At 41.1% G+C, this 17,541-nt stretch overlaps 1 protein-coding gene across 3 annotated transcripts in view; it reads right to left on the bottom strand.

Moving 5' to 3' along the window:
• The window catches only part of LOC117935646 (latent-transforming growth factor beta-binding protein 2-like), an 82,937-nt gene extending 65,825 nt beyond the window's left edge, over positions 1-17,112 (bottom strand). For 2 of the 3 annotated variants that reach the window (XM_034857964.1, XM_034857966.1), the window contains exons 1-3: positions 15,999-17,111; positions 13,397-13,470; positions 2,598-2,859 (exon numbers count right to left, since the gene is read on the bottom strand). In XM_034857964.1, coding sequence (XP_034713855.1) covers positions 2,598-2,859; positions 13,397-13,470; positions 15,999-16,468 — 806 coding nt within the window. In that variant the 5' untranslated portion in view covers positions 16,469-17,111. Of the gene's footprint in view, positions 1-2,597; positions 2,860-13,396; positions 13,471-15,998 lie in introns of all 3 variants that reach the window. The other variant, XM_034857965.1, reaches the window with a different exon arrangement.
• Between the last annotated feature and the right edge of the window lie 429 nt (positions 17,113-17,541).

The raw sequence follows: 17,541 nt of genomic DNA, 5'->3' as shown, positions 1-17,541 counted from the left end.
AACAGTGGAATCTCTGCCTGAAATATGAAACCAAGACTTGCATCCACCACTTTTCCAGTTGAACGGCTGTTCCAACCCTAAAAGATCGTTCTGGGCCAAGAGAGGGCACATTCTCAGCAGTTCACAAAGGCTGGGCTTTAAACGTGAATTATACAAGCACTCAAATAGCCTCAAATAATTCTTTGAATAACGTTTAAAGGAAGACCTTTTACTATGTTGGCAGATGCTTTTATTCTTTCCTGCAGATTTCAGAAAAATCTGGTGGTTACAAGAACTATTAATTAGATTAGTCTGTGCTGCATGCTTGGAAATGTTGCACTCCACCAGAGGGAAATGGCTCATCATGAACTTAACAGTCCCTCTAAGTCAGTTTAGTTGGAAACATGAAAGATGGATACAGTCATAGTAGGGGCATTTGTGACTCAGCCACACTGTCTGCCTCTTACAATGATGAACCTGCAGCCTTGTCTCTTTCAATTTGTCCCAGATCAGTGACTCAAAACGCAAGAATGTCCTGTGAGTCAAGAATAAATACAAAATATGCATAGCAACTGTGCAGTGCTCAAAGGTCTTGTATTGATTAGAAGATTTACTACAACTCCATATAATCGTTTTGGGAAGGAGGAACAAAAATGTACAAAAAGTCTTTCATGAACCATCTGCCAAAACATTTAGTAGAGTTCATAGAGCTACCACAAACGTGGATGGCTCAGCCAGCGTAAATCCATCTAACTAGCAAAAGCACAGAATGACAAAAGACCCTCACAGTTAGCATGAGGAGCATCATAAATGTCAGATGTAATTGAGAATTCTTAAGTGGTTTGATGGAGAGAAATTACCTTGATGACAAACTGGCTAAAAGGTGAACAATGACCTCAGTGCCCAAACAAATTATGGCACTTCAACTGACTGTGAGTGGATTAGAAAAGCCCTGGATCCGAAATTGAGCATTATTTGATAAGATAAGTCTTACAAACCTGTAAGCAATACTGATCCGTTAAAATTCTTCCCGGAAACATTTACTCCTTTTCAACGTCCTTGATGTAGGATATAGTTCTAGCCATGGTAAAGCGATTAATCAAACCAAAAAGTTATTTCCGACCAGATTGGAACTCTAACAGTCAGACATTCAAGCCAAGAAACTATTAGGCCTGTCTGATTAGCAGTCTTTTGAGAGTTTGCTGAATGCACTGAAAGAGGCCTCCATCTGAGCAATTATTAGTTGGATACACAATCACAGTTATTCCAATAAATCAAAGAACAAAGTGAAAGACTAAAGAAAATATAATCTCCCAGCTCTGTTTTTATAGTAAATAGCATGGGTTAATACTCCTGTCTGGTAAATCTAGTTTTATTTTCCTACATTTCACAGATTAACTTTAATGCCTTTTCAAGCATGGCAGCAAATGCTTACTTGCTTTATGTAGTATTTGTTTAACTTAAAGAATATTAAAGATTTACCATTTGAACCCCGTTCATCTGGTTTAATTTACTGCAACGATAAACACAAACCGTGTTGAACAGGAGCGAAATGAACTAGTGTTTGTTCAAGAGCATTTAAATTATTTCCAACATTTTAGTATATCAATTTGTTTTCTGTGAGCCTTCCTATGTGACAGTAATGTTAGCTAAAACAAATATCTCTCAGTCAAAAGCCACAAAATACTACATTTGTGAGTGAAATTCGAGGCTTCATTATATTTGCTGAAGCAGTAGATCACTGTGCCTTAGCATTAGAACTAAATCTCTGTTTGGTAAATCTTTTGGTGGGGTGACATTGTAGATCAGAAGATATAAACCCTGCTCATGTTAGAAGTTAGACTGGGTAAACCCCGCCCACTCTGCCGGCAATTTCATTTCGCCCTGCAGCTTGGAAACCTGCACATTTAATTATCTTGCTTCAGTTGACAATTTTGCGGGAACTTATCCCAAACTGGCGTGCTATTGGCCGGTTGAACATGATGACGATAGAGAAGCGACCAAGCAGATTCTTGTTTATATTCCCGGACCAACACTAAACCTCAAATCTATTGAGCTTGGCTTGGTCTGGTGATAGCAAGACTAGTTAGAAGTTACTATGACACCAAATGTTGTGCCATCAACTAATAGTGAACCATCTTTGCAAGTGTCGGAAGAATGGAAAGTTAAAGAGTCTAAATTACAGGAATCGTAGCTGTGTGGCTCTGTCCACTTTTGTTTAACTTTAACTTTTACTGCATTTTTGTTTCGTATTTATTTTGTTTTATGTTATGTCTTTTTTCCCCCTTCGAATGACTATGTCTTTTTAGTATGAGTTTGTCTGCTTCTTGTTTATGTTTCTTGTGTGTAACACTAAGGACCGTGTTGGAAATAAGTATTTTACTTTAGCATGTCATCTTTTGGTACTGTTTTATTATCTTGATCCAAAAATATATCAATCAATCAAAGCTAGCTAGTTTTAAGAGCGTTTCACCCTCATCAATATGTCTTCATTAAATGAAATAATGTACAATCATCACAGAAGACTTTTTTTTTTAACCCATCCTTATTCGGCAAAGCTATGAGGCTCTTCCTGGCTATAATAGGAAGAGGTAGGGAAGCATAATTGCATCACTTACACAGGCTGTCTGGTGGTCGCAGGTCGTGGGGTCTGGGCCTTAGCTGTATCGATGGCCTGCCTTTCTGAGGGCCTTCTCCGTGGTTTATCTTTCTGGAAAGGGTTGGCCCCTGGTTGAACACGCCTCAGGGCACCTCCATCACGGATGTACACCTGCTCTGGAGCCACCTCCTCACAGCGGGGCCCCTGGAAGCCTGAGCGACAAACGCAGATCTGTGGCCGGCTGCAGGAGCCACGGTTCTGGCAGGGGGGCTGGCAGTCAGCTAAAGAGAGAGCACAGATGGAGATCACGTTTTCAGCAGGTCATGTTAATGCATGTGCCCCGCTTGTAAGAAGAAGCAGTAGCAGAAATGGCTTTCCCTGATCTCAACACCGGGGCTCACTTTAAATTGATTCAATCAAGGGGCCATTAGTTTCACTTCTCAACCCTCTCTGTCCTTTTCATTCAGCAGAGAGCCTGGAGGGCCTGTCATGTTCAATTTCTCATGACATTTTAACTGCTCTGTTTAGTCTAAATGTATATGATCACTTATATTAAATCCTTATCCAATTTCTCGCTGAGGTAAAGCATATACTCTAGGTTCATGGCTCAGTTTAGTGGTGCTGGCATTTCTATACGGAGTGATTTCCTCAAAATATATTTCTGATCTAGAATCCAGCATGTGCTTCGACTGTAACAAAGGAAGCTTTAACGGGTAATAAAAGTAAGAGGTCGTAAAAAAATGAGCGAATGGGAAAAACTGAAATCCAACTGTAATTGGCTGACACTTCATCAAATAAATGGCCTGTATTTATTATTTGAAAAACAAACTAAATCTTAACAGGCTTTCTGAAGTTAAAAGCTGAATGTGTGCATATTATTTATCAATTGTCTACAAATACAGTGCTGAGGTCGTTTCATGGTCATGGAAAAATAATCTGTGTCACTGTACTAGTCCACCTTCACATCCACGCGTCACACTAAAGTTACTGAAAGATCTGTGGCACACAATTTTAAGCAAACAACGTCTTGTGACACAACTGTATGTCATGGATGGCACTTGAGGATTTATGACATTGTCCTCAAACAGTAAATCAGGCCATTGGTCGGTGGTGGCTAAAGCAGACAGCGGTGCTCTGTCAACAGTGCTATGGAATGCTATTGACACAGATACTGTGGACACTGACAGATCGCAGGCAGGAGCGCTGCCATAGCTCCTGGCAGTGAGGAGTGCTGGCAGTCGAAAAAGGCCCCACTGGGTGCGAACAGCGCTCTACCTGCTGCACGCTTCCTGTTATTGCAATTCTGCTCAGACTCTGGGGCCACTTTGTTTCTTTTGAGTGAGAGCACACTGGAACCTGAAAATTCTGTTCCTTATGACATGAGCTCAAAACTGAAGTGACGGATGGAAACACGACAGCGCTGTGTAACAACTGTAGCTTCAGACTTTCATTTGCACAGACACAATCCCACAAAAAAAACAATCAAGCTCTGTGTTTTAGTTTTCTCAGATCATGATGCATACTAATTGACAGACCACTGCATTACGCATCGTCAGATTGTGGTATAGTGAGAAAGACAAATTGAAGATTAAATATCAGACAATCACTACTCTCTGCTCTATGGTGAAGCAAATTTTATTTAGACCAACCAATTCACTCAAGCATTTCAATTTAACTACTCTGAGGAAAATGTAGCCCCTTTTTTTGATGAAGCATACACATTTAGAGAAAAGTGGATGTAGATTTGTATAACTTGGTATGTGATCCGAATTTTCCATCATGGGATAAAATGGGAATTGCCTGAGCTCTGTTTGGCAAGGAGTTAAATCCATCGTCTAACTAAAGTACGGGCTGGCTGGGTGCCACTGCCTTGTCCGGAGTCTGTTTAACCTCAAGTTTGGGGATGAAGTTGTTGATCAAATGGGCCACAGATTCCAGTGACATTACACTGCGGGGGGAGAAGTCAGTAATGTGTGAAATTCTTAAAATAAACTATCTGAATTGAAATAAGAAACAGTGCGGGGCAGAAAAACAACCCAATAAATGGAGGTTCATGGCTGAATTACAATGTGATATGTGTTCAATCGCGTGACATGTGACCCGTTTCAGCTGTGAGCCACAGAACTGACACCAGACAAACATGTCGCCTGTGTTGACGATAACGTGGACAGGTCAGTGACTTTGGGCCTGACATTTGCCCCACGTGAAGCCTGTTGAGTGGCCGTGGCATACACTGCCACTTCCTGTCTATGTTGTCTCTAGACCCTGCCTCTGGGCTGTTGAACACATTGTCGCAGTAATTGCTGTCATGCAGATTTGTCTTGCACATCATTAAAACTAATTGGCTCACATTCCATCCATTTTACAAATATGTGCAGCAATTATTACTTTGCGAGAGTAATAATAAAATGGGAATCCATCGGAAATAAAAGAGGAGAAATGGCAAACATTCCTGGCATTGCTACTTCAGCCTTAATTATGACTAAGACAGAATGGCCAAGTTTTGGGAGATTGAGTCCAAATCCAGTCATCTGAAAAGAGGAGACTATTAGACTGTAGTTGGCAGCTTTGAACCTTCCAAACAAACATGCTGATCCAGACCAATCAGTAATAAGACATTTTTAGACTTAGCTAAAATATCATTAACTTCACATTTAAGTGAGTCTGAGGTCTGTGTATCTTTTTTCTTTCCAGTCCTGTCAAACTCAAACTGCATAAGGATAGTTTGAGGAGCTCTGAAGAAATGCCTAAGGCAAAAAGCATTTACTTAGGTGATAAAAGTTACATTTTGTAATAATATAAAGTTATTTTTATGTCAAAGTTCTTGGCTGGACTTGAAGCGATCGCACAGTAATTCTGTACGTATATTAAAGTAACCCTGGGGTCTCTATTGAGGTAAGAATTGGCCATCATATTTTTTTGTGGGTTACAGTTACCTGTTATAAGTTTAGGTTTGCATGTGAGTGTATATCTTGGGGAAATTGCCATTCTTGTCCGCCCCCCTTTACTGGACTCTCATTTCCAATTTAGTGCTTGTATCCAGTCCATTACAATCCAAGAGAGATTTACCTTCCCCACTCTCTGACTCACAGTAACACAACCCATCAAATCTTTACAGTCCTTTCATTCAGCAAGGGGCAATTTGACACGAATATCTGACATAACTCAAACATATAGAGAAACCTCATCACTTAACACAGGTCAACAGTGCTACCAGAAGTAACTTGACAATTTGGAAAATAATACTGATAATGAAAGCATAATGCCAATAGTCTTGGTTAGGACTCTCCACAGGCTGAGCGCATTATAAGCCATTATGAGATTTAGAGGCCGGGAGCTGCTTCGGAGATTAGAATTCAGTAGAATACTTTAAGGGTTAGACTAAAGGCCCTGTCAATGCTGTAACTGAGAGACAGGAAGTTGGGAAAGAACAATGAAATATAAAATGGCATTAGAAATAAGGGTTGCAGCAACTTACCTAAAATTAGTTGTCACAGTGTGGCCATTTCTGAATCTATTCTAGTATAAAAAGTCATAATATTAGGGTTAACACTGTATGTAGAATTTGTGTATATGTGGAGGATTTGTTATAAGCCAAAAGACTCAACATAGTTTAAATAGGTTTTAAAAATTCCTGCAACTGTGCACAACGCTGTACACAGACAACTAAAACTTTTGTTACTGAATACATAGTCTGGTAACCATTGCGATGACAGCAGGAGCCTTTATGTAGGAGTTACCACAGAACCTGACAGATCCCATGAAAAGTCAAATGTTTAAGATTGTGGGAGGCATCAGGAGCGAAAAGATGAATCTGGACTTGCTAACCCCTAAAGAAGTAGGATTTGGTCTATTGAGCAGTTAATACAATTGCCTCTCAATGCTAATCATTTCCAGTGAGTGTTAATCTCTTTACAACATGTGATTTCCACATGGTTGCCAGTGCAAGTGCTATCATTTCAGGCTAGCCAGACAATAACATTGCTGTCTACAACTAAACTGCTGTTACTGTAACTCAAAAGACTGAAATCAAACTTCTTTATTGTTCTAATCAGAACCAGAAGGGAGGGAGCCTGACACTATTTGACTGATCCTTTATTTTCTCTTTGTGGTAAATCTTAAAAAGGTTAATATTTCACCAGATTAAGGTGCTTCTGTCATAGATGCACGTTTTTCAATCTGTGTTTTTTGGTTCAATACAGTAGTTGGAGCTTTTATTCTCATATGAAAATCAGGAAATCCAACTGTAATTGGCTGACACTTCATCAAATAAATGGCCTGTATTTATTATTTGAAAAACAAGCTAAATCGTAACAGCCTTTCTGAACTTAAAAGCTGAATGTGTGCATATTATATATCAATTTTCTGCAAATACAGTGCTGAGGTCATATGTGTTTTTTGGTCCAATACAGTAGTTGGAGCTTTTATTCTCATAACCCACCACAGCTCTGTGGGGGGGATTTTGTTGACCTACAGGTGACCCCGACACTGTGTACATTACTTTTGTACATTACTGTGTACATTACTTTTAGCCACGCTATATCGTGCCTCCACTGCACCCCTCAAACTCCACATTCAGCTTCTAATGAGCCACATGCTGGCGCGCACTTTGGAGGATATCTGGATCTGGGGGCGTGTGCCCGCAACTTGTAAAGCTGACTCTGGGAGACGTGGTGTTCACCAAAAAGCCACAAACCCCGTCACATCACATCTCAACCACTTCCATATGGTCTTTAAGCAGGAGGGGGCCAAAATATAAGGTTGGATATGGGCGGCCCTAAAAACACTGTGGCCTCAGCGAGCGTGTGTGACTGAAGGAGAGGGATGCTGGTTGTTAATGTTGCTTTGTAAGTGTCAATCAAGCCTAGTCTTGCTTTTTAGGGTTTACTACTGAGAGATCTGAGTGAGTATGTGTACTTTTTTTGCATTATGACTATGATGACTAGGACTATGATTTGCAAAAGAGAAGCAAACACACTTTATAAAGAATACGTTTCAGCTTTACATGGCAAAGTTTCTCTCTTCATTATTTCCGTAATATAACATCTCATGAAAAAAGACATACAAATAAACAAAAAAATTATATTTATATCTACAGAAAGACACCTTGGTCCAGATGAGTAGTACATAATTGTCATCACACTTTCATCTATGGTAGCAATTAGAAAAACATGTGGCGCAGGAGGCCAAACAGGACCCAATTGCAACCTAGAAACAGACACACCAGCTGGGGTGGAGAAGAAAGTCTCCTGATATGGGGAGACAAACTGAGAGCGAGTTGTCCTGCGTCTATGTTAATGATGGGTCTTGGGCCAATGGGATGTGTATTGATTACAGGATCTGTCTAAAGGGCCATAACTCTCTGCAGGGCTTCCAAGGGAGTGTTATACCCTTGAACTGTGCAACCCCACAAATCCACACAGGACATGTAAAGCTAAGGAGGGCTCTGTGGCTGTCTGTGCAGCCGTAATTTCAACCCCAGCTCAAGAAGTCAATAGAAACACCAGCATTTTAAAAACCTCCTCCTGTTCTTGTAAAACTGAGGACACTTTTGCAAGAGGCTTGGTTCTCAGGCCTCTTTTTTCAAAATAACTTTTCTTTCTTTTTTGTAATTTAAATGGCTCAATGCTGCAGAACAGCAATCTATAGCTTAATACAATAACAGCAACCTATGATTTTATTTGTGACATATTACTCTTGTTCATCGTCACATTCTATCCATCCATTCATCCATCCATCTTCATCAGCTTATCCGGTAACGGGTCGCGGGGGCAGCAACTCCAGCAGGATTTTCCTTTCCCGAGCATAATTACCAGCTCTGACTTGGGGATCCCGAGGCGTTCCCAGGCCAGGTTGGAGATAGAATCTCTCCACCTAGTCCTGGGTCTTCCCCGAAGCCTCCTCCCAGCAGGACATGCCTAGAACAGATGCCCAAATTACCTCAACTGGCTCCTTTCGACGCGAAAGAGCAGCGGCTCTACTTGACTGTAGATGACTGAGCTTCTTATCCTATCTCTAAGGGAGACGCCAGCCACCTTCCTGAGGAAACCCATTTTGGCTGCTCGTACCCTTGTTCTTTTGGTCATGACCCAGTCTTCATGACCACAGGTGAGGGTAGAAACGAACACTGACCGGTAGGTTGAGAGCTTTGCCTTATGGCTCAGCTCTCTTTTGCGATAAACTGAACGTAATACCACACCCGCTGCTCCGATTTTCCGACCAATCTCCTGCTCCATGGTTCTCTCACTCGCAAACAAGACCCCATGATATTTAAACTCCTTCACTTGGGGTAAGAACTCATTCCCTACCTGAAGAATTGTCAAATTTGTCAGTATCAATTAAACTAAGACGTAAACTCTCAGCTCTGCTTCCTACGGGATGTTGTAGATTAAATCTTGCACGTTCTCCACAGGATATTGACCCATTGTATCTGAAGTACCTGCTGAAAGAACTAATACATTTAGCAGCGCTATGGGTGTCCTCGGGCACACTGTATCATGTGCTTGACAATGGCTTATGACCTCTAGCTGCATGTCACGTACTATCCTACGACATGTGCATGCCACAACAGCTAAACAGTACAGTTCATTTTTTCATTTCTTATGCACAACCAATCTCTGTGCTACCATTTAAAATACACATGTGGGCGCCCAGATAGCTGTTGGTAAAGCGGGCGCCCACATACAAAGGTTTACTCCTGAATGCAGTGGGCGCAGGTTCAATTGTGACCTGCGGCCCTTGCTGCAGGTCATTCCCCTTCTCTCTCTCCCCTTTCATTTCTTCTGCTGTCCTGTCAATAAAGGCCTAGAATGCCCCAAAAAATAATCTTTATAGAAAAAACACACACACACCTGACAAGTGTAAGAGCAAAGCATGTGCCTTTGAGTAAACTTCTTGACGTTCAGAATAAGTTTTCTTCAGAATGCAGATGACAAATCTTACTCGATCGGGTCTAATTCATGTGGATATTCTGCTGTGTGTCAGGGAGGTTAACAAAAAGCAAACTGAGACGTATTGTATCTATTAGGTGAAGATGGTGAACCTACATTTTTGGGTATTGTTTTGGAGGTCAGAAAACGTTCACACGTGTTATGTCCTTGATACTTTACCAGCTGCTTCCCACATGTTGTAGCAACCGGAGAGTATAAGATCTCAAGAGCAACTGTGATAAATGATTAAAATAAAAAAGAGTGAATTTTATTTTTTGCTATGAATATACTTATATTTCATTCATTAATTAACACAAAACCCACATAGTGATGGCTTTGACATGCGTGAAAATGTCATGGTAAACTAAGGAGTCGAGCCCTTAACATGACTTACGTGCTCTCTCGACACTGGGGACATGGCGGAATTACGGAAATGCTATATTTCTTTGTTTGGAAAGAGAGTGAAAGTTAGTTTGTGATGGGAGAGGTAAGCAAGAGAGAGAGACTTTCTGCATGCAGAGTTATATTAGGGTTGGGATGGGGCCCTGAGCGGCACAGCAGGCCAAAGAAAGCTGGAAGAAAATCAAAAAGAAACTCCTTTCTACCGCGTTTCACCCTGTCAATCACCAACTGCTTAAGAGACTGAAAACAACTTTATTCCTCCAGGTGAATGATGCACCTTTCATGTCCACTCTCTAAGACAGCAAAGGGTTTAAATCAAAGGCCATCTGTGTGCTTATTTTAGAGGATCATGCTTTCACTGTTGGCTATACTTGCAGCAAGTTGCCATATGTAACGCATGCTTTCGCCAAAATATTGTGATATATGGTGTGGTCAAATGAATTCCACTGCAGAATCTAAAAAACTGCACTTTAGGGAGCTCAGGTTAAATGTAAAGCCAGTCGTTGTCTGTGCTGCAGGGGAGTCTGAAGTCCCGGGTCTAAAGTATTAAATTGACTCTGTGTGTGGTACACCACGCCATTAATCCAATTACTAAAACAGCCATGTCAACTGGCGTAGCCAGAGTAACACAACTTAACTCTGATGTATAGTGACGAGATAGAACACTTAGCATTCCTTTTTAGCCATGCTAGCTCCAAGTGGTTTTTTAGTGACATAACTATTGGATGGATTTCCATGATATTTGATACAGACCGTCATGTAAATCGTCAAATCTATTCTCCGGTACCACTGACTCTAACAGGTCTTACTTTAATTTTTTTTTCTCCAAGAAAGGTTGTAAACCAAAACATCAAAACAGTAATTCAACACTGATGTACCAGACACCTAATGGTTATTGTATATACGGTTAAACTTTCCAGCAAGCTTCCATCCTAATTCCACAGCTTAGTAGCTTACTATTTTGTAAACATATTTCCGTAGTGATTTCCCAAAACAAACTGATGGTTTTACAGTTTACTGAAACATCTTTCTCTTTTCTTTTTTGGTAATTACTGTCAGGTGTACAAGATTCCCACGGCTTACTATCACTGGCATACTTTATGAATGATGTTGATGTGTTGATCAAGCCTTTTAAATTGGTATTAGATTACATGAAAACCGGTAGGAAATTTTCCACAGAACAGACAGAGACATCTTAGACATTTAACTGACCTGATCTGAAGTTTCAGCACAAACATTTCATCAGTTTTTGGTAACAGTTGCAGTAATGCAGCTGACACACTCTCTTGATATAACTCAAGACAAGACTACTGGTGCGCTTTGGCTAAGCAAGGCTACAATTTGGCCTCCCTCTGCTCTTCATCTCAGCAACAATACTGTATGTTGAACAGATGTGAATCTCAGTCGGGTAGGAAATAACTGCTGACCCAAAAACAAGATGCTCCATTCATCTCGACAGGAGCTTCGATGCTGCTTGCAAGCAAACAGATGGAAGTACAGCCAAGCTTTGGTTCTCAGCCACTGTTAATAAAATAAAAAATCAATATTGGTTGGGTAAAACCTCAGTGAAAAAGCCTATGAATCTACTTACTGTGGTTAACTTAACTAAAAAAGAAATAAACATCAGCAGCAGAAATGCAATGCTCCGTTCATCTTAGGCGATCAAAGCGTTTTATCGCACAACACTGGCTATTTTCAGCACATGGAATTTACTTTAATACACAAACAAGTCTGCTAACCATCCATCCTGAAGCCCAAAACAGACAGTCAGCTCCAAACCTGCCAAGACTCAACAGAGGCTTTGGAGAGCCAGACAACAATCTCTAACCAGACCCACGGAGACCCAGATGTAGACCGTTTTATAAAAATATTTGTAAAGACATGTAGGCGCACTCTCTGGACAACTAGTGATCCAATTCCTGTCATATATTTGCTCTGAGCTCAGCCCAATTGAACAAGGAGGTATTGTTAGTAAGCCATGACTGTAGACACCCAATCCAGCCTTGCAGGTGAAGCCTGCAGCTGACACTTTTAATATTAGAAATTACTTCAATCCCTTTAGCGAGAATTTGCTAGACGCAGCTCAGCCGCGATGTGCTTTTCACTTATTCTTCCAGTTGACAGGTTTGCTCCTTTTCTTTCCCCCACTGTGAACATGTTTTCTCATGCTGCCATCTCCTAATAAAACAGCCTGGCTCTCCGGGGATGACTGAAAAAAGATAGCCTGAGCCTGTTTTCCTCCATGGAGGTCTTCTACGTGGGGGCTTACAGAACCAGCTCCAGTCTGGGGTCTTGGTGTTGGCACCTTGCCGGCCGTGAGGCTTCACTCAGCTGATGATAGCATAGCCTCCAGTCAGACCTGGGTGAGGGCCAAGCTGTAAGAGGGTCCAGATGGTTGGAGAGACCCTTGGCCTGTTTAGATGCACTGCCTTGTTTAACATAAGTGTGTTAGACTGGACCTGTTACTTTCTAGCAGATTTAAAGTATTTACCCTTTTAATTTGGGTAAGCTCCACTGCAGCTCCACTTTAGATGTAATTTACACCTTGGTAAGTGTGCCTTTAGCTGGGACTTGAGAAAAAAATCGAAGGAGGCTTTGCACTAGCAGGAGGGAAGGAGATCTAATTATCAGGCTGCTGGGGCCAATAAGCTTGTCGTGAATTGACTGGCTGAAATGTGTATTACCTGTGTGGGCATTTATGAATATGTGTTTGTGTGTGACTTTACTCATGAAAGTTTAAAGATAACTCTCACTAAAAAAAAAAACTACAATTACAACCTCTTATTTCTGCAGCAAACAATGGTGGTCATAATTGTGAAATTGAAACGTGACATAAAGAGAGTAAATCTGGTGTAAGCTGTAGCCATTTTTGTATGGAATTTTCCCCTTTATTAAGAATAGGTCATGAAAAGACTGACATACCAGCACAGTTTCTCTTCAAAGTCTGCATACAAGTTAAAGACACTTTTGCATTTAAAGAAATTACCAATGATTATTCATTCACAGCCAGTGTCTTCTATTCCACTTTAAATTATTTGGCAGTTAGGATATCCAGTACTGCTGTGGTCAAATACAAGAAGAGGCAGTTCCACCCATGATTAAGTTCTTGTGTCAAAGAGAGAGCCAAGTGCTAAGTAATGTAATTTCCACGCAAGGATCTTCCATGAAAAGGAAAGGCATGGGGCAATTAACATCCTAGAAAAACTTTCATTGGGCAATTCCACTTGACAGGATAGTCATTAGTATCCATTTAATTTGTTATTTTTCAGTCTCTGTGAATAGGACTGTAAAGCCTGTCTGTCTGAGAAGTTAATTAGTTCAAAAAGCAATAATGTTTGTCAGTGTGCTTGTGTGCCACTTCAAGACTTCAGAATCATGTATGCCATTAGTTTGCAAATGCTTGTCTTTGGTAGCTGAATAAAAGAGTATTGAGGCAAATTAAAGACATTTAAAATGTGCATAGGAAATAAGTAATATTTGTACTTACGTTTTATGCAGCGATTGGTTCCTGGTGCCAAAGCCCAACCTGAGCAGCACTGCTGACCTCCACAGACATTGGGCCTGGAAGGAAGATATACAAAAAAAACAGGGGAAATGAAGACGATGACAGTACTGTTTCAAGCATTCATTAGTCTCGAGGACCATAATCCATAGAGCAATAACAGTGATTGTGGACGGCCTTGAACCTTTGCATGAAAAACGGATCTGATTGTGAAGGCTGTTAGTTTCAGATCATTCTGATGTGGCTGGCTTATTGATATGAACATTTTAGAGATTACACTATAATTGCATTTTATTTGATAAAAATTTCACAGCAAGTCACGAAACTCTATCTGAACGTGGACCCACAAGTCCCTCTTTCTGTTATGCGAGAGTCCAGAGTGAAAACAAATACAGTTATCAAATATAGTTATCTGATCCTCATGAAGAGATTATGAGAGACACATGGGATATGAAAAGCAACCTGCATCTTCTATAAATCACTGAGCAAATGAAAGATGGCTTTTTTTAAACTGTCATAACTGGATTATTTTAACTCTTTATCCGCACCTGCAGGGCAGGCCAAGGTTTTGCAGTGAGATAGATGAAAAGGCACCAGACTGCAAGAGCAACTTCAGGGCAGCAGTCGACGCACTGGCATCATCTTTTCACAACATACTAAAGTAAGGGGATGTCTGACTCATGGTGATTTGAGAAGATAACAAGAATTGACTCATTGACCTCAGTCGGATTGCACTAATTAAATACTGTGACTCTTACTGAGGCGTCACAGGGATAACATGCAGTTGTTTGGGCCCTCTGGCAGGCTTAGCTTTGTCATGAATCAAACACATCAGGCCAGTCCCGTGCCAAAGACATCAGTCATCACATTCAAATTTCATCAGGGGATATATGTATGTAACGGAGACCTTTCACAAGATAATTGGGATCATGCCCCGGGTTAAAATATTGATAACACCATGTTCACACCTAGTTCTATTTTTATTTAAAACGCAAACATGAGGTGGTGGAGTATGATTTCAGCACTGAGCTATCTTTATCATTCAGTCGTCTGACAGGTGCACTGGACACAGAAGGGGAGTCATACTGAGTCAGCATGTATGTAAAGGAGAATTAAGTAAACCCAACGCTGCTAGTGCCTCTGGGTACAGTACATGAGCAAGCTGAGTGGGAATTCCAAGAGGAAATGTGTCATTGAAACACTTTCTCTGACAAGCGGCGGACGATTCGTCTGAAGCTAATGAATCAAAGTGTTAAAATTGCTGTGCAGACTACAATAAGGTAATGTTCCCACAGAGTTATGTAACACCACTTTTAAATTTCAAAAAACCCCATTCATTGGGACTAACACTAGACTATGTTTTTGGCAATGTCAATCAAGGCAAAAAAGCATGTTGGATCTAATACTACCGGCAGCTATTTTCTTTATGCGCTACTATAAATAGACAGCACCTCAAATCAACCATGCATGAGTGCAACTGTCTGGCTGACGTACCGATGAGAAATGTTGTTTTCAAGGTGTGATGGATCAGGGTATTTTGATGGTGCACAATATAACACATTTATTGTGTGGGCAATAAAATGCAGATACAAGTACTGGACACATCCATGTCCATTGTTTCTCTTGGGTGTTATCATGGTTTAGGCTTAACGCAGGTGTGTGCACATATGTGTGCCTACAGATGGCGAACCAATTGGCTGAATCCTCCTATTGCTTGTAAAGTGTTTCCCATAAATTGACAATATATAAATAATCCATTTCCTAAAGTCAAGAGCCCTTTTTTATGACACACAAAAGAGACATACTCATCTATATTTTAACGTCTGCGACACAAGGTGAGCCATTCAAATCTCCCTCTGATTATTATGTAAACACTCCCCACCAGCCTCCTGTGTGTATCATTCTTTGTCACTATGGCACAAACAGGACTCGATGCATGAGGGTTCATTTAACAAAAAGAAAAGGGCTTTAATATGGAAACAACCCATCGTCCTGTTTGGAGTTTAACAGAGACAAAAAAATAGGGATTTGCAGTACTGAGAGAAGGCCATCAGAGAAACAGGTGTTTCTGATCACTAAGCAAATTTGCAAATGTTCACCAGCCAAGGCACTGGTTAAACCACTAAAATACATGGCCACAGGCAAGAGCATGAATACTGGGGCGCACACATTTAAGTCATCTGCAGCCAGTCTCCTACCAGGATTTAAAATTACTGTAGTGTGTAGTAATAGGAGGAAATGGTGACAATGCAGTGTTGCATTAGTCTCAAAACTTTTCAAAAGACTTTTCACCAAGTTTGATGGACTATATTCACACAGATGTGTAATGATATTGAGCAACACTTTGTAGCCATTTTCTGCTGGTATTTCTATTACCAAAGTACTTGGTTTGCCTTACAGGAAGGGATATTTTGCTAAGTGTACCACTTTACAGTAAACCACATGGACTGGAATAGGTCACACAAATTCCTTGAAAAATAGGCAACTGATCATACAGTACAGTTAACTTGAATGGCTTCAACAGCTTGATAAAGCAAAGTAAAACATTTTTATAGTAGACTGTAGTGCACTTGGCAGTCATTCCTACCCAAGAAGTTTCCTTGTGCTGGCAGAGCTGGGCTTGCTGCTCTGCCTGCGGTTCACTCTGATACTCTGCTTCTGGCTGCCCGGGTGTCTTGCGGTGCGCAGCGCACCATCCAGCGGCGCAGAGACAAGGTCTTCCTGGGAGGCGCCTGCAGCATGATCTGGTTCTGCTTTGGATTTGTGACTGTCATCTGCTTGGGAAGTTGTGCCCCTGGGCAGGCGGACCAGATTCCTAGACTGGCTGGTCCCGGGAGACGTTTCTTCGGAGTGTTCTGAAGAAGCACCGTCCTCTGGTCCCCCTGGCAAGTGACCCTGACTCCTCACCCGGGACTGCTGCTGGTTCCAGACCGTCCGGCCTGTCCCTGCACCCTCTTTCCTCCCACCTGTTGTGTCCTTGTGACAGTCACCAATTCGCCCCAGTGCAACAGTCAAAACCATCAAAACAGCAAATCCCGCACGGTCCATTTTGGGCATGTGATGTTTCGAAAGTACCGCGTAAAAGGGCAGATCGCGTTACAGTTACGGAGAGTCACTAAAATATAAGCAAGTATCCGATTAAGTTACACGAGTTCAGCAAGACGACATCCTCTCCCAAGAATGAAAAATGCCTGGATACCTCTTCATAATGCCCAGGTAAGACTGCGCAGAATGTCTACAGGTTGTCAAATCAGCACCTAACTACAGTCCAAAGTTAGAAACTCGGAGTCTTTCACCTTCCAGCTCTAAAAAAGTTGTTTTAGGCCAACATTATTCCATCTGTTTTAGTTTAAATTAAAAAACAAAAAGAGGCGCAAAGAGTGCAGCACGTTGGCTCAAGGGCTGCTGAAGCTGTACTCCTACTCCAACTGACAGAGTTTGAATCGTGCTCCCATGAATATCGCCACCTCCTTGGATCTGAAGTCCCCGGGAATTTTTGTAGGGATTGCATGTGCTTTGCAAGAAACTCCCCCTTGTCGGCTGTATTGTTACTTCACTCACGGAACCGCTCGGTCCATATGCCCAAACGCACATTCTCTGCCAAGTTACATCATGATACTGTGCGTCTTTTTCTGGGATTCCTTTGAACAAGATTATTGGAATTATCATGAATACAGCTGCGTTATTCGGTACCTTACATTTAAATTTGAACTGGCAGGCTAAGAAAACATCTGGTTTCCGAAGTTTTATGGTATTGTAGTAGCCTACAACAAAACTTCCGAAACCAGATGTTTTTCTTTAAGATTTTTTTCTTTAAGACACTGATTGCTGGATTATTTGAGTTAATGCAGTCCTTTTTATAATGTTTTGAATTCAATACGTGTAGACTAATTATTTTCTTTTCTTACAGTGCCACAACAGAGTGAAGCACTGAGTTAAATTCACAATGCTGCTGTAATCATACAGAATGTAAAGTGCATCCTGGCAATTTGCAGGTTTACAGACATGCTTTGATCCAGTAGGAAAAGGTATAGAAGGTTCACATTTCAAACTCAATCTTGGAAAACAGGTTATGTAACAAATCCCATTCATCTCCCCCTCTCATCCATGCTGCATCATCACTTTCCTTC

The sequence above is a fragment of the Etheostoma cragini genome, chromosome 20 (assembly GCF_013103735.1).
Source record: "Etheostoma cragini isolate CJK2018 chromosome 20, CSU_Ecrag_1.0, whole genome shotgun sequence".
NCBI lineage: Eukaryota > Metazoa > Chordata > Actinopteri > Perciformes > Percidae > Etheostoma > Etheostoma cragini.
The sequence above is the reverse complement of the archived record's forward strand: the minus strand, read 5'-3'. Positions and strand labels throughout refer to the sequence as shown.